General features: G+C 45.3%; 7 protein-coding genes; 5 read left to right on the plus strand and 2 right to left on the minus strand.

The window, feature by feature from the left end:
* Positions 1 to 940: 940 nt before the first annotated feature.
* FFUJ_10301 (related to het-6-heterokaryon incompatibility protein) lies at positions 941 to 2,968 on the plus strand (the record flags this gene model as incomplete). Its single annotated transcript, XM_023569068.1, has 1 exon — positions 941 to 2,968. One exon carries the CDS (start codon positions 941 to 943, stop codon positions 2,966 to 2,968), a length of 2,028 nt encoding a protein of 675 aa, XP_023436334.1.
* Positions 2,969 to 3,721: 753 nt separating this feature from the next.
* On the plus strand, positions 3,722 to 4,817 carry FFUJ_10302 (uncharacterized protein; the record flags this gene model as incomplete). XM_023569069.1 has 2 exons in its annotated part: positions 3,722 to 4,376; positions 4,423 to 4,817. 2 exons carry the CDS (start codon positions 3,722 to 3,724, stop codon positions 4,815 to 4,817), a joined length of 1,050 nt encoding a protein of 349 aa, XP_023436335.1.
* An 894-nt stretch (positions 4,818 to 5,711) lies between these two features.
* FFUJ_10303 (related to ankyrin) lies at positions 5,712 to 6,953 on the plus strand (the record flags this gene model as incomplete). XM_023569070.1 has 4 exons in its annotated part: positions 5,712 to 5,969; positions 6,019 to 6,364; positions 6,415 to 6,653; positions 6,702 to 6,953. 4 exons carry the CDS (start codon positions 5,712 to 5,714, stop codon positions 6,951 to 6,953), a joined length of 1,095 nt encoding a protein of 364 aa, XP_023437202.1.
* A 6,284-nt stretch (positions 6,954 to 13,237) lies between these two features.
* On the plus strand, positions 13,238 to 13,897 carry FFUJ_10304 (uncharacterized protein; the record flags this gene model as incomplete). XM_023569071.1 has 3 exons in its annotated part: positions 13,238 to 13,381; positions 13,443 to 13,527; positions 13,587 to 13,897. 3 exons carry the CDS (start codon positions 13,238 to 13,240, stop codon positions 13,895 to 13,897), a joined length of 540 nt encoding a protein of 179 aa, XP_023436336.1.
* Positions 13,898 to 14,621: 724 nt separating this feature from the next.
* Positions 14,622 to 17,113, minus strand: FFUJ_10305 (related to small s protein; the record flags this gene model as incomplete). XM_023569072.1 has 3 exons in its annotated part: positions 14,622 to 16,060; positions 16,163 to 16,760; positions 16,946 to 17,113. The coding sequence occupies 3 exons, from the start codon at positions 17,111 to 17,113 to the stop codon at positions 14,622 to 14,624; spliced, it is 2,205 nt and encodes a 734-aa protein (XP_023436337.1).
* Positions 17,114 to 18,776: 1,663 nt separating this feature from the next.
* FFUJ_10306 (related to peroxisomal amine oxidase (copper-containing)) lies at positions 18,777 to 21,038 on the plus strand (the record flags this gene model as incomplete). XM_023569073.1 has 5 exons in its annotated part: positions 18,777 to 19,111; positions 19,171 to 19,876; positions 19,929 to 20,123; positions 20,173 to 20,822; positions 20,879 to 21,038. The coding sequence occupies 5 exons, from the start codon at positions 18,777 to 18,779 to the stop codon at positions 21,036 to 21,038; spliced, it is 2,046 nt and encodes a 681-aa protein (XP_023436338.1).
* A 1,006-nt stretch (positions 21,039 to 22,044) lies between these two features.
* Positions 22,045 to 23,688, minus strand: FFUJ_10307 (choline permease; the record flags this gene model as incomplete). XM_023569075.1 has 2 exons in its annotated part: positions 22,045 to 22,317; positions 22,375 to 23,688. The coding sequence occupies 2 exons, from the start codon at positions 23,686 to 23,688 to the stop codon at positions 22,045 to 22,047; spliced, it is 1,587 nt and encodes a 528-aa protein (XP_023436339.1).
* Positions 23,689 to 23,882: the final 194 nt, after the last annotated feature.

The following is a 23,882-nucleotide window of genomic DNA, read 5'->3' on the forward strand; positions in this document are numbered from 1 at the left end:
TTGCAAGAGTGAAATGTTCAAGATGAGATACTGTAATGTGATGCAGTTATTCAGGCTAAGCTCAGACTCGTATCACGGATCCCAGTCCAGCAATGGATAGGATCACTGACCTCAAGCGCAACAGTTCCCAATAACTCAATCTGTGCCGCAAAGCCCCTGGCTTCATCCCACATACCATTCATCCGCCCCCACTGCGCATCAAACGCCGTAACAACCATCAACGCCTCCCGCTGCAGGGTGCGATTATGAATTGTTTCCCCATCACGCATGGCTAGTATAGACTGTGCTACTGAAACGTAACCACTCCTGTTAATTCCATTGTACGCACTGTTCATTTCGATGATGGGGCTCCTCAGCACTGCGATGTCCCAAAATTCTAGTCCTCAATGCGTATATCTCATGAGCGAGTTTTGTCTGTCTCGGCGCCCTCCTACCATAGGAAGCGAGACTATCGGCTAAACGTCCCAGTTCTTCCTTGGAGACGTCGAAGCGTTGGGACAGATCGGGGAATTGACTTACGTGATGGAGAGATGTACGCAGGGACTCTTTTAAACCATATGTAATCTTCATATTTGCGAAGATAAAAGCTTGTTCTCTGAATAGTTCGCGTTCTCGATTTGACAGTTGCTGAAATGTGTTGTAGGAGAAATGGCTAGAGAAATGAGAGTACCGGGTGGATGGTCAGAAATTTATAGGCGTTGACGTTGACTTGAGCCCTTTTCACTTTCGTAACCTCACAGCGAAGAGCTGCTAGATCTTTGTTTTTGAGCAACCGCCGTAGAGAACAAAGGCTCACAAAAACGAAGCATTCTCAAGACTGAATATAGATAAAGATGGGAACAAAATGAAACACTGGCAATTGGTCCTTTTCAGACAGTCATTCAATGATCTAGCCATAACGTGATAAAATGATTGTTGAAAGCCATTTACCGTGTTTTAGATGGCAAGTTTCCTTGTCTTACTCACCTTGATTACCGATATGTACGTTGAGACTGGACTTGCAGGGGTGAAAATGTCAGTGGAGACTTGTCAGGGCGGGGCAAACCAGGAGGAGAGAAATCATGACATCTTCACCGACCTCACCATGGATGTTCAACCTTTTGCTCTCTTTCCTTACGAGCCCCTAAAATCCGACGAGTTACGCTTATTGCACGTAGAACCTGGCAACACCGGCTTGATACGCGTCGAACTCAGAACCGTTAAATCCCGCACGTTGCAAAGATTCTGGGCTCTGTCTTACGTTTGGGGTGCAAGAGAAAACCCCGCCACCATCCTTCTGAATGATCAGCCATTCAGCATCACAAGAAACTTGTACAATGCTCTTTATCAGTATCGCCGTCATGTTTTTCAGGGCTACGGCAGTGAAAAGGCAATGCTCTGGGTAGACGCCATTTGCATCAACCAGAATGACCAGACTGAAAAGTCAATTCAAGTTCCCCGCATGTCAGAGATCTACGGCCAATGTGAGCGTGTGTTGGCGTGTTTGGGCCCGGTTGATAATGATGAGGAAAGCCATGTTTGCAGATTGGCCGAGAAGCTGAAGCACTTCCAGTCACCTGCAGATTCAGCCAGTCAAGACCTGTCTGAAGATGACCGAATCACAGCATTCATGAAGTCCGGACGTTTTGCTGAGACAGCCGCAATTGAAGTCGAGTCTGTGCGGAAGGCTTTAAGATCCATTGGTCATCGCCCATGGTTCCGAAGGATCTGGATTCTTCAAGAAGCTGTCCTAGCAAAGAGACAGCCGATCTTGCTATGCGGAGCTCATGAGCTGGGGTACGAGATCTTCTTCAAGACTTGGGTCTTGATGTTGAATCCATCGGAGGATGGACAGCTGCTCTACTCGTTCATGGCGGAGAACCCGGTCAGGTTCAAAGCCATTGAGCTGGTGTACAAGAACATTCTACAAGCCAGAAGCGAAAACACCCCAGAAGAAGCAAAAGACACCGCGAGTCAGGAAAAGCAGTGCGCTCTAGACATCGTGAAGTTGCTCAATGAGACGACAGAACTGGAAGCTACGGTGGCTCATGATCGTTTGTACGCACTCATTGGCCTATTGGATTGTGATCCTCTACCTTCAGCACTTCAGCCGGACTACACACAGTCTTTCGAGGAACTCTGCTACAAATTTACAATGTTCGTTCTTGAGAAAACTCAAGATATCCGCATCTTGAACCTGGGAACTGTCGGGAACCTCCAAACCGTTCCCTCGTGGACACCAGATCCCCGAAATAGCTGGACAGCAAGGTCCAATTTAACTCCCAGTCCTGGGAAGTGCTTCAATGTTTCTGAGGATGGTAGGACTCTCACCATGCCAGCTATCGCCCTTGGCCAATGTGTGTCTGTCTGCAAGCCTATCACTCCTGATCCCGATACTGGTGCCGTATCGCCGGCGGCGTTTCTGCAATTTGATGAGGCTGTGGTCAAAGTTGCAGCAGCTATAAGAAGAGTTGCTCGCATGGAAGTCATGACCGAGTGGTTCAAGTTTCATCTGTCAGACATATACACCGAAGAGCGGTTGACTCAAAATCCCATCATCGTGCAGAGAGTCATGATGGCTTATGTGTGCATGATCCATGGTCAACCACTGTCCGCACTGGGGACAAGATTTGGAACAGAAAAACAGTTGCAAGGCGCATATGGAATGGTCACAGACCCAATTTTTCAACAGAGTTTGGTTGGGTGTAGTAACTTTGTGCTACAAGATGGAACAGTGGGACAGTTACTTCACGGTGACGCAGTAGCAGCTGTTGAGGATGCAATTTGCGCTTTTCCGGGTCTATCAACTCTTTTTCTCATACGGAGAAGTGACGATGGAAAATGTAAGATTGTTGGGCAGGTTTCAAAGTGGGAGAATATTGGAGCAAGTTTACCTGCGGATCAGCTTGAGAGCTACCGTCGGTCTTTTGAAGCTGCACATTTGGGAAGAGACGTCGATAGTGTCGTTAGAATGGTAAGTATTGTGTAGGCAAAGAGCTGTAGTAGGTAGATCTCTGGGAATGATAATATCATATGGTCATCAGAACGGATACATGCTGTGTGCAGTGATTAGTGAAACATGTGTAATTTGACACAAGTCTCAGATTCGATAGTACCATGCAGCTGGGATTATATGGTCATGTTTGCGAAAGACTACTTGTCAAATTCGTTCAACTCAACTAGTCTCACTACTACTCTTTCTCTCTTTCCTCCTGCTTTCCGAAGAGATAAGCCGTGTGGTTCATGAAGCTCCTAAAAGGAGTATTTCCAACATGAGGGACAAGATCATCTCAAGCCTTCTGACGCCATGACCAGGCTGCACTCGCGTTATGCAACCAATACCAAACAGCCATTCGAGTACTATGGTACTACAAGAGCTCGACTCCTGCAAGCGATTGGAAATAGTCGAGTTTAAACCAATAGTGTACGATAGGAACCGAAGTTACACGAGTTTCTCATTGAGGCTTTTTTGCGAAGAATCATCAAGCTGAAAACAACAAGAACAAGTAAGGAGGGTTGTATAACACCTGCCCAGCCCAAACAGTCGCTAGAAATCTTTGAACACCAGCACAAATCACACCATACTATTTCATACAAACGTCTATTCCTGCATTCCGGAGTCTCCTTCTGCCATGATTGAGACAGCTGGGGCAAGCTCATCTACCACTACTGTCCAGTGCAAGGAGACGGTTACTTGGAAATAACTGATGAGTGTCACTATACTCCTCTCCATGTAGACAGCATGCAGGGGTCTTGCGGAATTGTCTCTGAGCTGATCAGTGCTGGCGCAGATTGCGATGCTAGATGGCGAAACGATCATGCTGACCCTGACTGTCCAGATGCCCCTGGATGGACACCATTGCATGTCGCCTGCTTCCATGATCAAGACGAAATCGTTAGTCTTCTGTTACCAGAGATACCATTACCAGTGGTCGAGGTTGATGCCGAAGCAGAGAATCGGAGAACTCCCTTGCACGCTACAAGCCTAGTAGGGAGTGAGCGTGTCGTCAAGTTGCTACTTGAAAGAAGAGCAGATATAAATGCTACAGACGATGAAGGAAGCACTCAATTGCATCTCGCTAGTGGTTACGGCTCGGGGTGGAGAAAACGGACACCAGAACGGAATCTGATAAAACCTGATCGCGACTCTTTCGAAGATTCAGAATCCGTGAAACGCTGTTGGGACTCCTCGCCTAGACAATATGTATCCGTCATTGAGCTTCTGATGCGATATGGAGCTGATCCAACCATAATCGCTGAGTACGGCTGCACAGTTCTGCACAATGCAGCGATAGCTGTGCACAAAGGAAATGCTGAAAAACTCCTCGACTTGATGCGACCAGATACTCTTTGTTGGAGAGACTGGAAGCAAAGCCCAATTTATTCTGCGCTTCTGGGTGAGCATCCGCTCGCTGCCATGGAATCGCTGCTCGCCACAGGAAGTCAAGGAAGCGCCTTTTTGGAAGAACGGTGGAAAGCTTCAAGTCATCGGAATGGCGGCTAAAATGATTAAGCCCTTTGATATTCTGGGTTTACTATTTTGTGAGATGCCAAGCGAGTGCGAAATTGTAGTCACTGGACCTGACAATTGGGGTCCGATCCAGCGGGCGGCACACGAAAGACTTCCAAATGTCTTGTCCAAACTTATCTATGACTCTGTTCGTGCTGAAGACATCGGTAGGATGGTCCATGAGGCATTGCTGACAACGTCCAAGTCAATAACCCCTCAAGAACTCGAGCACGAGCCATCTTGCGAACTCTTTGTCCAAGTCATCTGGATTCTTATCACGAACTCTCAACGAACGCCCAAGAACATGGGAGCAGTCAGAGGTGCCTAGAACGTCGTGCGGAATGGGTCGACTAGTCGGGCGGGCGCAACACTATCTAACATTGCAGGGTCTTGTGATATGTCGCGAAAACGAGCATCTTATCTTCGAGATCAACAAAAAAACAAAACAAATTATTTCGTCTCGATAAAGAGTTAAGTCCACCCAAAGACAATTGCAAGCTCAAAGCATAAATTCAAATGATCCCGAACCTCGGGAAACAGGAGAAAGACGCGATAGGCAATGCGGAAAGGAGTTAGGAGTCGAGGCAAGCAAAGCGGTAAAAAGTCCTACCATCTTGGGTACTTTACAGGACATTCTCAAGGATTCCCCTTTTGCACAGATATCTCAAACGCACAGAGACGAAGTCGATTACATACCTCCCGTACCTGGACCAAATACCAGGCGGATAGTCCAAGCGGCCGAGGCCACAGTTATAGCATTCTTCAAAGCGAAAGGGGAATCAGGTAGAATTAGAAGAAATCAACCGATAAAGGAAGTTGTTTAAGATCCAAGACCTACAGAAGTAGTGGGGACGGCAGTCAGGAATCTGCTTGGCATGACTCAAAGAGGATCAATGCATTTCAACAGCAATCTATACGCCAAAGAGAACCTCAAACTCACATGGGTTCATTTACCTTCTACCAAGGTAGGCAACAGTGCAAATCTGACTGGATAGGCCGCTGACTCGAGATAGATGGTTTGGATAAATGTCGGTGTCCTAATAGCATTTTCAGAGCTAAACGTAGAACATATGGGCAGAAGTCATACTAACATTATTTCCCAGGATCCTCTCACCACAATCATGTCACATGAACGTTATCGTACTCGCGACTACTACAAAGTCAGGTCTTTCTTCCGAGATAGCTGGGTTGAAACCCTGACAAAGAATCTCGTTCACGAATGATGAGGCCCCGGTCTGTGATCAGACCGACGGAGAAGTCAACGGACCTCCAGTTAAAAGAAGAAGAGACAACAGAATCTACTACACTCACAGAAACGGAAAAAACGGAAGATGGAAGTCGGGGATCGGTAGCTGCGGAGAGCGAGACCGGTCTCGCCGACTCGAAGACAGAGAATCAGAAGATCTACAATGACTGGGACTGCAATTCTGACCAGCTTCCAAAGAAGTCTCACGAATTCGTGTCTGCATCTACCATCTATGTTTGTTGAACATCTGTCTAGGTTTCTAGAGACTAATAACCTCTTCTAGATGCCATACCTATCCTATTTTACTTATTGTAGACATTGGGATTCGAGACTACTCTCACACGACTGGGATCTAAAACAAGGACATGATCATTACGAAGAGCTGTTGGATACGTACAAGGGGAAGGATGAACAACAACACGGTTCGCCAACTCTTGATGAACGGTACTACCAATTCGCTGGAGAAGACAACGAAGCCATAAACGACCAGAGCTGTAGGAATGAGAGCCAGATTGTGAGCAAGTATCTCAGAGAGAATGAGAGAGCAGGGGATATGGGCATTGAGAGAGAGCCTAATCAGCGGACAGTTGTACGTGTTAACCAAGTCTGGATCTGGGCTTTTTCAACAAGTAGGTTAAATATGGCCTCGAACAAGTCTTGAGCTAACGGAACCCCAAAGACTGTGTCATTACAGCTACCTCATCACCATTAGGTGGCAGCCCTGATTTACTTGTCGAAGAGATCCTGAATTCTCTAAGCAAACAGGGAGAATACGGCGGTAGTGGAGCACAGCCTGCGACCGCGTCTGAACTAGTACCAGCGATAATCGATCATTGCATCGGCTCGTACGAGAGAAGATCCAACGATGGCGAGCGTATCTCCGTTGGACAAACCTTGTCTCACTATATCAACAGAATTGTGAGTCGTTAGCTAAACACTGCATATCAAAGATTGACGAGGTTTTAGGGCAGGAAGGAAACCACTCCATTCGATGACTTCCGTACATGGTCGCCAAACGAACATCAACAGAAGAAAACCCCAAACGACAAAGGGAAACAATCTTTTCAGGTTGAAAGCTTGATTGGAGGGCCGAGCCTATCAACTACCATAGAAACCAAAACAACGCAGACGGCCAGGCAGACTCACAACCACGGCCATGATTCAGTGCCGCGATCGTCGATTACGTCAAACTCTCCAACGCTGTTAGATGCTGAGTAGAGCTAGCCGGGATTTGGGAATTCTATCTTCACACTAGTACCTCTGAACAACTGTCATGAGTCATACGGTAGTACGTTTTATCGGCTAGGTTGGAGGGGCAGCCAACATCGGCAAGAAGAATATCTCTCCCGATCCTAGCCGGCTGTGAAGGTTGTAGCGCTGAAATCCATGGAAACTCATGGAAGCAATACTGTAGCCATTGAAGGATCGCTGTTACTGACTCCTACAAAGCCTCCTCCGTACTAGGCGATCCTCTGTACTAGGGTAGTACCCCCCAGATCCAACCTGTCTACTTCTTGTTAAGGATTTTTTGGTGTCGATAGGACCACTTTCTTAACAATTTTATGCCAAGAAAGTGTGATGATAAAGGAAGGTGAACGCAGTATTCAAGGTTAACGGTGACGTATGCTACAGGGTATTCTAGTGGCATGTCTCAGATGCAACCGTGCGTAATTCCTTAGCGAAGTGCTGTCAATCGCGATAAGATCGCAACCCTGGCAAGGATTGGATTTCCGCTAGCGGAACTAGGCTTCACATCAGCGGGGCAACGTCGGACCTTATGCACCCCAGTAACCAGGAACGTCCTCTTGTTGATGAAAACGGCCGACAGGTAAAAGGCAATTGGTGGTCAAAATACCGACGAACAACATTTGCTCAGACTGAATGCGTATTGAATGTAATAGACAAGTGCTACTTTGGTAGATCTCTTCCAGCGAGGAAAAAGTGTTGGTTTATTTCGGCTAGAGAGACGTGATTGACGTTTGGGCCGATCCAACACAATAACAAGATCAAGTCTTGATCACGCGTAAAGCGGTTGGGAAAGGGCAGCCTCATAGATAATCTTACTTAAATAGGCTATTGATCAACTAACGGAGATCCACAGGGCTTGTTCCATTTTCCTAGGGACGGTCAATTTCTGTTGTAGTGTCATCCATACAATAAGAAAGCCAAGATAAGATGGCAAAACAGAACTCTTCTGTGGTGACTCCCCAACCCTTGATCTCCTCCTTTCCATCATGTTTTTGAGTAAGATTCGTAGTAGTGACTTGTTGCCTCCTATATTACCTGGCCATATACGTGAGTTCTTTGCATAGCTATCGCGACAATTCTAACTGACCGTCGCCCAATCGAGCTAATTAGCCAGTGGAAGATGACAAGGGCTTAGTGAAGGAGGGTCATCGAACGACTAAGCAAGGATTGGCTGTCTTTTCAGGCCGAGTGACCGACGCAGATCTCAACGTCAATGACCATGGAACCCAGAAGAGCCGAGCCGTTTCGGCGACTGGGATACCAAACTTTCTAACACTGAGCTTGCCAAATCCGGCTATACTCATGTACGTACATCTCTAATTGAGTACTGCTTCTACTGAGGCTGATGCAGCTGAAAGCTAACCTTGTCAATAAAGTGCCTTGCAGTCAGTCTCTTCTATTATTCTCCGAACGTCTTTAAGCTAGACAAAATCGGCTATAGAGATATTCGATCTGCCACGGCAACGCAGTTACTTCTACCGATATGGCTTTGACCAAGACCCCAACCTCCCTCTTATGACGCCGTGAGGAATGGAGGGTGAGACATTCAGGTCTCGACTTGGTGCTACCTGAAAATCATGGATGGCTGGCTGCCTGATCAACCCCTGTCTGCCTACGCGAAGCGACAGAGCTCTGACAGGAACCTTAATCCTTTTCACACCACACGGAAAACGGTAAGATTTACCCGTGTTGCTCTGTAAGTCGTAGATCCATGTTCGCTTCTTCTTGTTTCATCCTGGCTGCAAGACAGCCTTCGCCAATCCGACCACTAGCGGATCAGATGATCTACAATTACACCCGCACCCAATGATGTAAAGACAATTACTAAAACTGGGCCTCTCACATCAGACCAATGGTGGTTTTGCTGCCGGGAAATAGTACCGGGCATCCCCCTCGACCTTGGCAATGGATTTGGCTTCCCTTTTTGGATGGGAGGAGACTTGGCTATCCTGGCGAAAGTTGAGCGAGCTGCTCGAAAAATTATGCTTCAGCAACCAGGGTGCTCAGCCTTGCGAATCGTATCATATTTTAAGCGCCCGTGGCTCAATGCAGATGTGACAGTTGGTGATGAAAATGCTGAGCATTTGCGATACAGACATTTATTGTCTTCCGAGCTTTTAAAGGAAGCGGTTTCTCCTCTGGCATAGGTAACGAATCTTTTAACGCAATCAGGCATATCTATTTCTCTTAGCATCTTCACAAATTCGTTGCAAGTGCTATCTTAACAAACAAACATGGAACATCATAGCCTTGAACTGCAAATTACTTGCCACAGGGCCATTGAGACCCCTCAAGATGCCGCATACGTCCTGCATAAATGCCTCATTGGAGAACTACGACTCGTCTCTCGGGGACCTACCAATGAAGAAGCACGCCAGCTTATCGAGAACCAAGCAGTCTTTGTCTATCCCTTCAGCTGGATAGATGAGACGCCTCAGCCAGGTTTTAATGGCTTAGTCTCTTCACCAATACTCACCAGTAATGGTTATCGTTCGAATTTGTGGCGATCATGCGTCGCATTAATGCACAAAGGCCAGCCTTACCACATTGAGGTGATCTTTCGGACACAGCCATTCATTTACTAGTATCAATCACAAAGAAAAAAACAGCTTGCGGGATGACAGAGGGCATTGGGCGTTTCTTTTATTGATTTGGGATCAGGCTACAAAGGCTTAATGGATTTGAAGCGATAAAAGAGGGACAACCTGCAAAGGACTTTTGGGTTTATTCGTCGTGTGTTTTCAGTAACATGAGACTTTTATTCGATCTTTACTTATCACACAATTAACTTCATAACCCCTGTCTTGAGTGTGGCAGTCTGATCGGAGGGTTTCAGTGATGATCCTTGTAGACCACGATGTGACACTCTTCGCTTGGAAACCGCTGACACATCGCAACACCCTGTGCACATTACCGACTGATCTTCCTGTTAGGCTCGGTCATTCCGCCACTTGAGCCAACAGAAATAGCGGTCTACAGGCTTAAGAACTGATACGAGGAGATCGCCTGAGGAGCTCGCCTTCCATTCGTCAAGACAGAGTTCGAAGGCTTTAGGCTTCAGCCAAGGGCGTTAAGCTATCACATTATGTGCGGGGCAAGAAGGGGCAAACAACTTTAAGTTAACTTGAAAAGGTTAGTCAAGATATTGATGGAACAGCTGATCTACTTTATCGACGCTAACCGGCAACTTTGCCCCGTATGGAGGGAGCGTTGGAGTCAAGTATGACCATTCGTGACGGACCACCAATTTGACGTAACTTGGATTCGCCAGGGAGGAGGCAGAAAAGATAGCCATTGGGCCATGGAAAGTACAGACGTGATTTCTAGGAGCATTCCTTGCAGACTTCAGCAACCCGGCCTGTGGATCTTACTACCTATAAACTCTGGCAACGGTGATTGTGGGGTTGCAGTACAGGATCGGGATAAGGCAGAATCTGAAACATGCATCCACAAATGAGCTCTCTCAAGGTGTAAATGTATCACTGCTCGATGCTGAGTGGAGCTGGCTTTGATTGAATTTCACGTGATTCTTGCTCGACATAGCCAATTGGCCTAGAGCTACTAAAGCCGTAGTCACGAGATGTGATAGTTTGCATTGTACAGAGGATAGGTCGTAAAGTTCTTGCTCAGAAGAACTTACGCCATAACTACGGACCCTTGTCGGGTACTTCGAGGTATAAGAGCTTTAGGTTATTATAAAAGGAACCTTCTATTGAAGGCCTATAGCTATAGGGGTTTAAGTAACTGACTAAGTATTTATTGCTTATTAAAACCCCTATAATAAGATTATAATCAGCACCTGGCTTCTCGCTTAATGTATTTAATATATTCTGTAATAATTAGGTCTACTAGCTATAGTTCTTTCAGGCAAGGACTTTATAGCCAAACCTCTATAAGTATAATAAATAACTAAAGTTTATATCAGCTAGCAATCTAACTCGCAAGAGTAACATACTGCTAATTAAAGTCTATATAATATTATTTTATACATATATACTCATATATATATGTTAATTAATATTATCTTTACTATATAACTATATTAAAATAAAACTAATTAATTAATTACTACCTTATAGAATTTCTTTAAGATATATAAGCTTGACTTTATTTTTCTTTCCTTTAAGTTTTTTACTATTTTACTAAAAGATATTAGTAATATAAAGTAAATCTTACTTATTATATATTTTATTACAGGTGTATTTATCTAGAGGTTGATTTTATATATACTATAGGTAATAAAGCCTATTTACACAGAACTAAAGTTCTATATAAAAACTGCAATTTACCTTGGCTAGAACTTAACTAGCGATTTAAATAAGCAGACATTTCTTTACTACTTTAGCTTCCACAGATATTAACATATATAAGTCGTGCTATATTTTAATAGCTTTCCCAATTATACTTTATCTTATATATATGTAGATACCCTTTAGCTTAGCCTATAGAGCAGCGCTGCCCTAACATTCAATCCAATCAAATAAATATCCCAAAATATTATTTTAAACAAGCAAATTCAAAACTGTAAACTTAATACATTTAACATAATGTATAATATCTAGAACACAATTGACCAGCATCTTCACAACATACGCGATACTAAGGTAATGCGTATCGGGCTAATTTGATCTTGTGCAAAGCACGTCTCTGGGGAAGAACCTGCCCTGTCTAAAAACTGCTCCTGACTCTGACAGCTAAAAGTAGCTTGACTCCCTTGACGTATCCATACAATGTTCCCGTGATAACTGGTGTCTATCCGCTATTGTCTGCATTTGTGATATTAGCTCTGTTCTGAAGCATTAAGTTAATTACTTCTATTAACCCTTTAGTATAAGTAATACTAAAATGTAACCTTTCTAAAGTATTAATTTTATCTATATTTTATTTATTAATAAAAAAACAGCTATATTTTTTTACATTTACTTTTACTATATAATATAAAAAGTTAAATAGAAAAGCTTTAATATCTTTACCTTTTAATTTTACATTCTTTAAGTTAATTAATATTCTTTAAGAATTTCAATTTTAATTATCTTTATTTAAAAATCTTATATAAAGCCTTATAATTATTATATTATTATATAGCTTACAATTAATAGTTATATATTATAAATAAATAATAAAAGAATTAATATATAATAGTAAAGTATCTTAAGAAGTAAGCCAAAATGGCTTTAAGTATAATTAAAAAGAGTTTCTGGATTAGAGGGTATTTTATTTATGTTCACCTTTTCCTGCTTTTATTGCCCCTAGTAGCTCCAGGCCAAGTATATCACTCTCCTTGCGCTACGGCGATCTTGTATTCTTCCTACAGCGTGATACAGAAGTTAGCCCAGGCAGCCCCCACTATCTTCTGATTAAACTCAGTCTCCGATTTACTAAGAGACTTCTTAGTGCTAAAAATATATAGGTGTCTTTCTGCTCTAATTCGCATTAGTATTATACAATGCTGAACATAACGTATAGCTATACCTTTATGCTTCCTGAGATCATCTTTAATAAGAGTTTATTACTTAGTCTATATGTTCTTCTTGGTCTTGTCTTTCGTTATAAAGCTTTTAAGGCTTTTTCTCTTATTTTTCCTAAATATTTAAGTTCACTTAATCTCTACCTAGGAAAGCATTACTATCCCTTGCCATCAAAGAAGAGTATGGATAATATCTTTGTATTCCGAAATATAGTCAAGACGCTACGAACTATCTTTCATACACTAATCACATACGCAGAGATTTGTGCATAGATAAAAGATGTTGGAGTGCTCGCTAGATCCATAATCAATACAATCCTTTATACATTACAGTGCAATACCGCGAATGAGCTCGTTGGTAGCCATATATAACCTCAACATTACCTTAACGACGAGTTAGCATTATTTTCCAGCTGCTAAAGATCCATGACGAGTCGCTCGTCGGCTACTCCCTGCTCAAGAAAATACAATCTAGAGCAGTAATTCAGCGGCGCCTTGGTTTGAGACTATTATAGTCTAATATATTAAGATTCAGCCAAGTATATTCGGTGCCGCCTCGAGAAGAAAGCTAAAGACCTCTACTGTGATATCAAAGACGTCTGCGATGAGCTCAACATCCGTAAGCCCGTGGCCTAATACCAACAGACCGTACATGAAAGACTTGCTAGCAAGGACGTGGATGAATCACGGTTTTCGTCAACCTATGTCGTCAAGGATCTGCGGGAACTTGATTCCATCGCCGAGAGAATATAGTTGGCGGTAAGTTGGACTTTGATCCTTACCCAAGATGACATTGGAGTTTCTGACCCAAGGCCAAAAGATCAACACAACTCTTTCACTTCAACAAAGTGAGGTTGCTAATCGTCAAGCGACCGAAGCCACTAGACAAGAAAAAACTGTTATGACTTTTACTTTTGCAACTGTTCTGTTCGTAAGACGCATCCTTAGAACAACACAGCAGGCTTTTAGAAGATACTGACGGTTGAAATCAGCTTCCACTATCGTTCCTGTCTTCCTTGTTTGCTTTGGACGTTGCCTCGTTTCAACAAGCTCCAGCTTGGGCTTCCTACATTATCTGTCAGTCCTCAGTTTTACTGAACCTTAGGTGACTATCCCACTGACAGTGAGAAATCTAGTCCTTGTGTCTATTGGTATATCTACAATCTTGGGCCTCGGCGTCTTTTACTGGGAGAATGTCAAGCAAGTCAGGGAAAACATCCTTCATATTACAATGACTGCATGCAAACACGCTTTCAAACTCACATTAGACTTATCGATTGTTTCAAATGACATCACAGATGATAAGAAAATGGCAAATAAACTTAGTATTCTCTTGAAGACCGAAGGTCAGGAGCAGGGGATCATGAGTCGCTTCAAAGGCCATGGACGGAGAATAAAGATCGATGAGGTCGAGAATACAATTACAAGAAGGGATAAGACATTATAAGACTTATACTAGTATTTACTATTAATCTCTTTTAGTATTATATTATATAAATATATTTATATCAAAAATCTAAATATATAGACAGTTATTAATTATATAATAGAATATTTTATTAAATTTATTAACTATCTATTGAATAGAGTTTGTCTCTGGCTTTAGTTAAAAGGTTGGGAGTGGGAAACTCAACAGTTTTACTATTACCTGAGTTTTCCTTATCGCTCTCCGAATTGATCCATATACCTAATGTTGGCTGGAATCGCGCTCGGAACTCTCGTAGATGATTAGGTGTTAGGATCTCTTCGTTCCAGTAAAGAATGTAGTCAATAGCTTCTCCAAAGTCCCTTTTCTGCTGAGGAAACATCATACCAAGTAAGTCTTTGCATGACAGTTCCACTTGTCCCCGTCTTAGAAACATTCTAACCCGCCAGTCCAACTCCACCATCATGACTCTGTCCTCATCAAGGTATTCAATGCGTTGCCTCTCATCACCACTCTCGAATTCGATCGGAATTCCCACAATTGAGGGATTGTTATCGTCTTTCCACCGATGCTTTATATCAAATTTCAACCAGAATCTTGGATTCGCTCCGGGGAGAAGAAATGAGGCAATAATTGAGACATAAGGGCCCCGGTCGTTGGCGACAATACACCGCATGAGTATATAGTGCCAACAGGACGTGCTCTCCGCTGCTAAAGGTCCATTAGGATCGCAACCGAGGTCGAGTTAGACATTCACGATCCTTTTAAGCCCTCGAGCGATACTATTTCGTTCTGCATGGCTCGATAGTGCACCCTGACATACAGCCTGTACCAGCAGGGGCAGTGTAATATGTTTTCGTACTCCGTCTATGCCAATTGAGTGTTCCTGAAGAGCATAGTCGGTTATGCCGTACGAAGCACTGAAGAGGCCCATCTTACACGCAAAGCTGGCTTGTATCGTGTGGTGGATCAAATCACCCCTTATCCAGTTGATGTCGACAAACTGAAATTGCGATGGGGTGGAGAATAGGTCCTCGGCTACCTCGACTACGTTATCTAAAAATTCTGTGAATCTCGAAGAGTCTGCGGCGTCGTTCTTTGCAGCATATGCTCCTAAGAGAGTGCAGATATCATAATCTAGGCTTGGAGGAGGAAGCACGTAGATTAGATCACCCCAGGGGAAGGCCAAATCATTGTCTAAATTAGAAGCCCCGTGACGATCTCGATAATAGTGCTCGTCCATGGTGGCAGCTTGGATATGCGCCAGGAACGTGTGACAAAGGGCATCTAAAATATCGAGCCCTTTTAACTCAATAGTAAATTCTCGCTTAGTCTGGTCGCTTTCGAGAAATTCAATAATGGATCTGTGCGTGAATTGAACAGACTCTCTCAGGGTTTGGTCGACCGGCAGCGAATATTTGGGATACGTCACTAACTGTATCTCGAGCAGCCCTTTGCATTTACCGTAGATCTTCTTCCGGGCTCGCTCCAACCGGTCCACTATCTGGTCTTCTTTGAGCTGCTCAAATCTTTGACTGAGAGCAAAATCATGATTCTCGATGTACTCTTCCAAAAAGGAGATGCGGAAGATGGGCCAAGCGGGAGGGCACTCAAGCGCGACTGACAAGATCAAGTATGCCTCCTTTCGATCACACGGATGAACAGAGTTAAGAAGGTGCTGGAATAGGTCATTCAACTCAGTTGGAAGCGTTTTGACCTTGTTCTGCAACTGCGACAGTCTATCTCCGCTCAGGAGCCCGTCCTCAATGTTTTGCAAGATCAGCTTGAGCCACAAAAATACGCCGTCCGATCTATCAACAAGATTAGACTCAAAGCGTGCTAATTTATCAGCAGCTGCCAATTTCTGGTAGGTGTCGTTATTTTTCAGCCTGTCTCGCACAATTCGTGACACGTCAGATCGCGCCAGCTCGTGCAAGCGGAAATTTGGGAAACTCTTGAATGCCTCTTCGAAAATGGGCCATTCTCGGCTCGAGACGCACATCTTCACATCTGTAGGTCTTGCTAAAGTCCATCGCAGCAGTTCCTTTATTAGTGATGCATGGTGCCCGTGAAACTCATCCAAGCCGTCAATGAAGAAGACAAGCTTGTGGTTGCGATACACCTCGTCGCGGCCAATGAGATCTGTAAAGGCGAGCATGATATCATCCGAGGAATCAAACGTGACTGCGACATTACTAAGAGTGGCATCTCAATGCCTTGGAAACGCGAGAGGGATAAGCTCTGGAGCATTGGAGAGAATTGAATAGAGAAGGCCACGAATCAAACCCCTCAGGCTCTTCTGTAGAGTTGTGCCGGGATTCCAAAAGAAGAATTTACCAAATACAAGCGACTTGTCTGCAGCACAGATATCGAGATACTGCTTGGTTTCCCCCTGCTGACACAAATATTTCATCAAGGTCGACTTTCCTGAGCCTGGCTTTCCAGAGATATGGGAGATGCCGCTGCCGTGTTCGATCCAGTCAACGAAGTTGTCACGAGCTCCGTAATTTTCCATTGGTTTGTAAGATGTGGTGTGATGGCTGTAAAACGAACGACCATTGTCCTCAGGGTCGTCACTATCGTCGTCACTATTGGATGAGTCGAATATCCACTCGAACGTCTTATCGTGGGCCTTGGCCACATTATCGTATCTCTCATCCATCGAGTCGAACCGTAAGGCACTAAGGATGCAACTTCCCCGCACCTTCAACGTCGCACGGTCTGACAAACTGAACATCTCCCGAATCTGCTCCAGGGCGTCGAGGCTGAGGAACTTGACCTGTAGCCCAGAGCGAAGGGCATCTATGTTCCGGCGAAGAGACGTGATCTCAGCTTCGTTAGACTGGCCATATATTAGCAACTGGTTGAGACGCTCTAGAGATTCCTGCATTCAAGGGTTAGTCAAAAGAATGTAGCATGGGACTGTTCTCCCAAGTATTCCTCACACCGTGTCATTGTTGAGAGCAGCAAGTCAAGTTGCTGGCGGGAACTTTCAAGCCTCTTGTGAAGATCGTCTTTCTCTTTCTTCTTGCTCCAGTCGCGGAGTGCTGCTTTCATGCTGCTGCGTACTGAATTCGGCTTCTTGGCCTTCAGCTCTGCAAGCAGGTTCTGAAGCTCGTCTGAGATGCTGCTGCATTCTTTAACAAGCTCTTTCAAAGCTATTTCATCCTTGCTCAGATTTCCGCCTGGTATCTTGCTTTGCATGTCGGCAATGGTCGTGGTGAACCGCGTCGTCATGACGCTGAGGCTATCGTTTTATTGAACTTGGAGTCGTAGATTCCCTTAGTTTGGTTTACCAATCTGAATCCGATATCAATGAAAGTCAGAATGTTGCCAGCCAGGCCGATGGCAGTGAAGGGATCCATGACATTTCATCCTTCTCAGCTACCGCGCAGCCGAGATTAGGTGAAATGGTGGTAATCAGTATGTATATGAGATCGGTAGATTTCAGAGTGAGATTTCAAAGTGAGGGATTTTAGAGTGAACGTGTTGTCAGATTAAAAGATGGAGTATGTATGTACCGGGGTTATACGTCCTCGCCAAGGCAGATCATAGGGCTTTCTCACCCATGCGATAGCCGCTAAAGGATCTACTACCTCTGTCATAGAAATAGTATGTAAGAAGAAGTACCTTGCCTTCGCTGTGGCATCCAATATATTCTAGCTAGCCAAATTTGTTTACGCCGCTTTAGGGTTCTGCCAATTGCATTGCTGCTTCTTTTATGTGATGTGATCAATTTAGTCACCTATTGGCTCGGATTCAAAAGTGCCCGCAATACTGCAGGAGCTGAGCTGTTGTGTCGCTTAATTCTCGAATGCCTATTGGATATTAAGTGCTTATTCCCTCCAATCGCAGCCTGACCTTCATGTCAGTTGACTGGAAAATGACATGAGCCTCATTTTGTCTTTTATCTTGTTACATGTCGCTCATCTTCTCTCAGCTACTAAACATACATCGTCTAAAAAGGGGTTTCTCACCTGTAGACTTGGCTATTCGAGAAATCAGATTTACTGCGGTAAGGAGCGCAAGAACAGCAGAATAAATTTGTATGGTGTTCCGCGCATTAGCCGAGCTTGATTCAAAAACAAGGCCCCGCATATTACATGCATACAGTTGCTCTGGGGGATAGGTAAGATTGTGATATTTAAGTTGATGTCGCTGAGGTTAGCTGGAGATCGGCTCTGAAAAGAATTTAAGCTGATAACCGTGAGATAGCTAATAGATTCGGAATAATGTGACCGACGTAAAGGTGTGAAAATGCTAAATGGGTACATCATTAATCACTAAAGTAATAACACAGACCTTGTGAAAAAGATGGCTCGTAGGAAGCTGATTTATGAAAATGATTTACTTCAGATAAGTAAAAACTGCTCACAATCTTACTGTTTGTTCGATCTCAAAACAGGTTTCCTAGTTGAGATATATCCAATATTGGCGTGAGCTATAGGTTATGTTAATTAGATATCCGTGAAGTTATGCCTCAAGTCACAAACAGAAATAATGAGGACACGATATCCTTTTTCGGCAGTATAAGGTTCTATCCAAAAAGCTTCCACAATGACCAATACATCTTTATCGCAAGGCAATCATCAACAGTGTCCGCCATGTACCAAATTCGGGCACATTTCTGCAACTTCTTGTGTTATCAAGTAAGCCAATCAGATCGCACGGAACCAAGCATAACTCACCTCATTACCCACTTTCAGCCGGCTCGAGGATAGCTTCTCTAATCCCTACTCCTTGCAACCAAGATACGCGCTAGAGCCCAAATCCGCCGCCGGGCGACACGTCTTGGCATGACACTAGCTGAGTTCTGGTCCAAAGCGGCTTAAAAATCCTCAACCTCGCTCTTCTTCTGTCTTTCCCCAGTATTCTTCATCTTATCCCAGAAATATCCAGCATGCCTCAGCCTCATCCTCTTATTCCTCTGTCAGTTGGCGAGACAAATCTGGCCCGCGATGTCATTCGTGCTGCTTATCCCCAGAATGTCCTGAAGTTCCGGGTCATCTACCTTGAGGAGCCGGCGAAGAAGATCCTGGCGCCGTATTTAGATCTTGAACATGCTGGAAAGATTACCAGCTCTACACCCAGGCCTGCTCGCGAGGCTCGAGTTCATTTTGACACAGCTCATGGTGGCAAGCCCCCACAATCGCATGAGGCTATCATCGATTTGAACACAAGAAAGATCAAGCAGATTGAGTCCATCCGCGCCGATGCTCAGGCAGCCTTTACAAGGTATGTCAGACCTGTACTTGAGATCTAAAGCGATAGCGGCGACTAATCTGGAATCTTAGTGAGGAGCTCGATGACGTGCGAATCATCTGCCGAGACTCGCCCATCTTCAAGGAGCGCATCGCCAAGTTCAACCTCCCCCAAGGCTTCGAAGTCGTCGTTGAGCCGTGGCCATATGGTGGTCTCGACGCCGCTGACGACCCCAACCGCAGACACATGCAAGCCCTGATCTACGCTGCCGATAGTAAAAACCGCGAATGCAACTTCTGGGGATATCCTCTCCCCATCATCCCCGTTATTGACGCCGAGACACGCGAAATCATCCGCATCCACGAGGTCGCGACTGGCGGAGGCAATGACCCTCACACTTTCGCTGAAGGTGACTACGCCAAATTCAACATCGATCACATGACGCCTTCAGAATATGTCCCTGAACTTCTGCCAGGCGGTCTTCGAAGAGATCTGAAGGAGCTCAATGTTGTTCAGCCTTCGGGACCCAGCTTCAATGTTGAGGACTCCAATGTGATTAATTGGCAAAAGTGGAGCATGCGAGCAACTTTTAACCCTCGCGAGGGTGCGGTGCTACATGATGTCCGTTTCGACGGCCGAAGTGTTCTTTACAGACTGTCTATCAGCGATATGACAGTTCCTTATGCGGACCCTCGACCTCCGTTTCATCGAAAGCAGGCTTTTGACTTTGGTGATGGAACACTTGGAGATGCTTGTAATAATCTGCAGCTCGGGTGCGATTGTTTGGGTGTCATCAAGGTGAGCATGGCCAATCGAAAGGAACGGCTTTCGCATGCTAACGCGAATCTAGTATTTTGATGGAGTCTTGGTTGATCACAGTGGTACAGCTCGCACGACCAAGAATGTCATCTGCCTTCATGAGCAAGACAACGGAATTAACTGGAAGCATACAAACTGGCGCACTGGCCGTGCTGTCGTGACCCGCAGGCGAGAGCTCGTGGTGCAGTTCATCATCACCCTAGCCAACTATGAATACATCTTCAACGTAAGCTATTTTTCTCCCCGCTATGGTGAACCCACTGACGCATCACCAGTATATCTTCGACCAAGCAGGAGCCATCACAGTCCAAGCCCGAGCCACTGGCATCGTCTCCTCCGTCCTCATAGAAGAGGGCAAGACCGCTCCATGGGGCAACGTCGTAAGCCCCGGGATCCTCGCCCAAAACCACCAACACATTTTCTGCGTACGCATCGACCCCGCCATCGACGGCCACAAGAACACCCTCGTCCAGACAGAATCCCTCCCCATGCGCATCGATGCCCGTACCAACCCTAACGGCAACGCCTACCAGGTCGTCACCACCCCGATAACAGCCTCAGCAGGTCTTGACGCAAACCCCTTCACAGACAGGACCTTCAAGGTGCAGAATATGGATAAGCTTAATCCGATCAGTGGACAGCCTGTGGGGTATAAGATTCTTGCGCCAGTTACGAGGCCGTTGCTTGCGGATCCGAATTCCACGCAGGCGAAACGAGCGAGATTTGCGCAGAGACACCTGTGGGTTACCAAGCATAAAGATAATGAATTCTATGCTGGTGGGCGATATACTCTGCAATCGGTCTCGGAGGTTGAGGGCGTTGCGGATGCTGCTGATAGGAATGATGATGTTTTCCAGCAGGACATCGTGCTATGGAGTGTGTTTGGACTTACTCATAATCCGAGAGTAGAGGACTGGCCAGTCATGTAAGCGAAAAACACCATTACATTGAAAGTTTGTCTTGCTAACCAATACTACTTAGGCCCGTCGAGATTCTTGATCTTCACATCAAGCCTGCCGATTTCTTTACGGCAAACCCGGCAATTGATGTGCCCGGCAGGAAGAACTTTACGTCACAGCTGACAAAGGCCGAAAAGGCCGAAGAGGCTTCATGCTGCGCTGAAGATAAGCCTCGCCTGTAGAATAACTTGTAGGCAGAGGGGAGAGCATGTACTTGTATGGGAATGAGTGTTATTTATTGCAGGCCATTGAGCATGAAATGAGAGTGCTGGTAGACTATCGTCCGTAAAACTCACGACTTTCTATTATCAAATGTATTTGAGAGAGAAAATCAATAAATAGATATCTTTATTTATTATGAAAGCTCTTTTTTTGTACAAATAGCGACCACCTTCTCTTGCAATACAGCTCGTGAAAGAATTCCCTTATTTTACATACACTTAAATTACATCTTCGACTCTCGGACTGCAGAGCAGTCATGTTTAAATGTGGAGAGAAACTAGATAATTGTATTTCTGAGTCATTGAACTCTGATTTAGAAAAGCTCCTTCCTCATATCTACCGCGGCGAAGATAATGAAGCCATTGTCCAACCTGGCTTGGATCGCGTGGCTCAGAAATCGGCCGTCGGCCGACGGGCACCACCTTTCTCTTTTTGGTTTAGGTGAACGGCGATTGCGAGGAACTAAACTCGATGTAGCATTCCCAAGCGATGGCCGCTGGCCTATCCCCCACGGGGTATGACTTGATATCGCATCTTCAGACGCTAGATACTGGGGTTGTTGTTTGTTATTTCGATACTCCGTACAGCTCCAGTGTACCGGGTTGAAGTCCGGTGGTAACTTGCGAGTCTCGGTATGACGGCTGATCATGAGTCGCTGCCCTCAGTTTTGTGTCATGGTGACGGATGCATGCTCTGTTGCCTGTTCACAGTAATGACCTCACAAGTGTTGCACCTGTGACCGTTTTGGGAGTGATAACGTATAATTGAAAGGAGCCGATGCCTTGCCGCATTATTGCAGGAACACTCAAAGCATAAGACGGGTCATCTGGTACCCCGAACCTCTCAATGACGATCAAGTCAAGTGTAGAAGAAATATCAGTTTAAAGCGCTTCACTGTTAAAAGTGGCAAAGCCGTCTCTGTCGAAGAAACTTAAAAATAGAATTACAGCTCAGTTCATAAGCTTTCTAGACCTCTGCATCTATCTTGTTGACCTTTGAGTCATTATCCTCTACGTTCTTATTTCCACTGGTTTCTTCGATTCCGCTGACAAACAGCGCATCTTCGTCGAAAGTAGGCCCCTTGAAGTTATGCCTTCCATCGACTAACCATTGGATCGAGGAAACAATTATGATGACTGCAAATGCGACTACAGCATAGTTCATGTTGGAGGCTGTAACATCGCTAACGGGAGGGAAGAGGAGGAAGATGGTGATGACGATCGTGTAGGCGATGCCAACCTAGATCTAGTGTTAGTGAAAGTCCAAGCATGGATACTTTTGCTTCGAGGTACTTACAAGATTGCAGATCCAGCCCAGCCACTCTGGCACTACAAACGGTCGGTTATCCAATAGTCCCTTGCGTCCTTGCAGACAATTGATAGCAGGAGTGACGGCATATGAGATAGCGAGAGCGATAACAGCAGCTGACAAAATGGCGTTGAGGGCACTGGTTGATCCAAGATAGACGAGTCCAAAGATGATGACGATTGCGTTGGTGAGCAAGAGGGCATTGACTGGAATGCCCCATCGCTGATCAACCTTAGCGAACACTCTAGAAAATGGCAGGCCTCCATCGCGAGCAAAGGCGTAAACAATACGGGTACTTGTGGCCATGATGCCAAGGGTGCCAAATACAAGGCAGATCATGGGGAATAGTAGGAGGCAAACAGTACCAGCCTTGCTGTTGGTGGCCTGCAAGTAGATCTCGACGAGAGGACCAGTTGGGGAGGCGACGACGGCGTCTACATCTTTGATGACAAAAAGAAGACAGACAAGGAAAGCAAAGCCTGTAGCCAGACCCATAGCGACGCAAGCGACCATGATGCGAGGTCCACGAATACAAGGCTGGGGAATCTCTTCAATCATATGCGCAACGGCATCGAAACCTGTAAGGCCAAGGCCACCTTGCAAGAGACCCAAGAGGAATGCGACACCCCCAGGCCAGCCAGTCGAGTTGATGAACTCTCCAAAGACGAAGCTAGCTGGCTGAAAGTCAGGGGCACTAGTGGCCAAGACAGTGATGGTAGTGGCGAGGAGACCGCAAACTGACCAGATCAGCGCGATCTTTGTCATCATCGGCAATCCAGAAGCCAGAAACAGGTTGAGAAAGAACCCGAGGAATGTGTATAGAAGAAACAGCAAGAAGTACTGCCATCGTGTCGGTGCGAAGTCGGGGTCGTACATGGTGATGATACCGAGAAACAATTGTCCGCCCAAAACACCACCAGAAGCAGACAGCGCAACCCATCCACTAACATTAACCCAACCAGTAACCCACGAGACAATCGCTACCCATTTAGGAGGCGATATGATAGCTGCCCAATGATACTGCCCAGCACTGGTAGGATAACAAGAAAGAAACTCGGCGTTCGAAACAGCAAGCGACAAACTGCCCACTCCAGCAGTGACCAATCCCCAAATAACAGCTGTAGGACCACCGCTAGGAAGACCAACAGATAAGCTCGACGCAAGAGCAGTCCAGGAATTGAGGATCGAAAAGGCAAGGCCAAACATAGAGACAAAGGAGAAATTTCTCTCTAGTTCCTGCTTATGGCCTAGCGCTGCGAGTTGAGCGGCATCGCGTGCCAAATCAGCGTCGTGATTCTTCATGTTGCTGAAAATGCACTGGGGAGAAAAATGGAGGGTGATGAGCTCGACATGGAGAAAGGGGTGAAGGTGGATTTTGAGGTTTTGGATGATAGATGAGTTGATCTAAAGACGGCGGATGGAGATATGCTATGGTTAGGAGGGGTTGTGTGATTGGTTGGATGTAATCGGCCGTCGGGCGACGATAAGGGCGATAG

This window comes from Fusarium fujikuroi, chromosome FFUJ_chr10 (genome assembly GCF_900079805.1).
Source record: "Fusarium fujikuroi IMI 58289 draft genome, chromosome FFUJ_chr10".
In the NCBI taxonomy this organism is placed as follows: Eukaryota; Fungi; Ascomycota; class Sordariomycetes; order Hypocreales; family Nectriaceae; genus Fusarium; species Fusarium fujikuroi.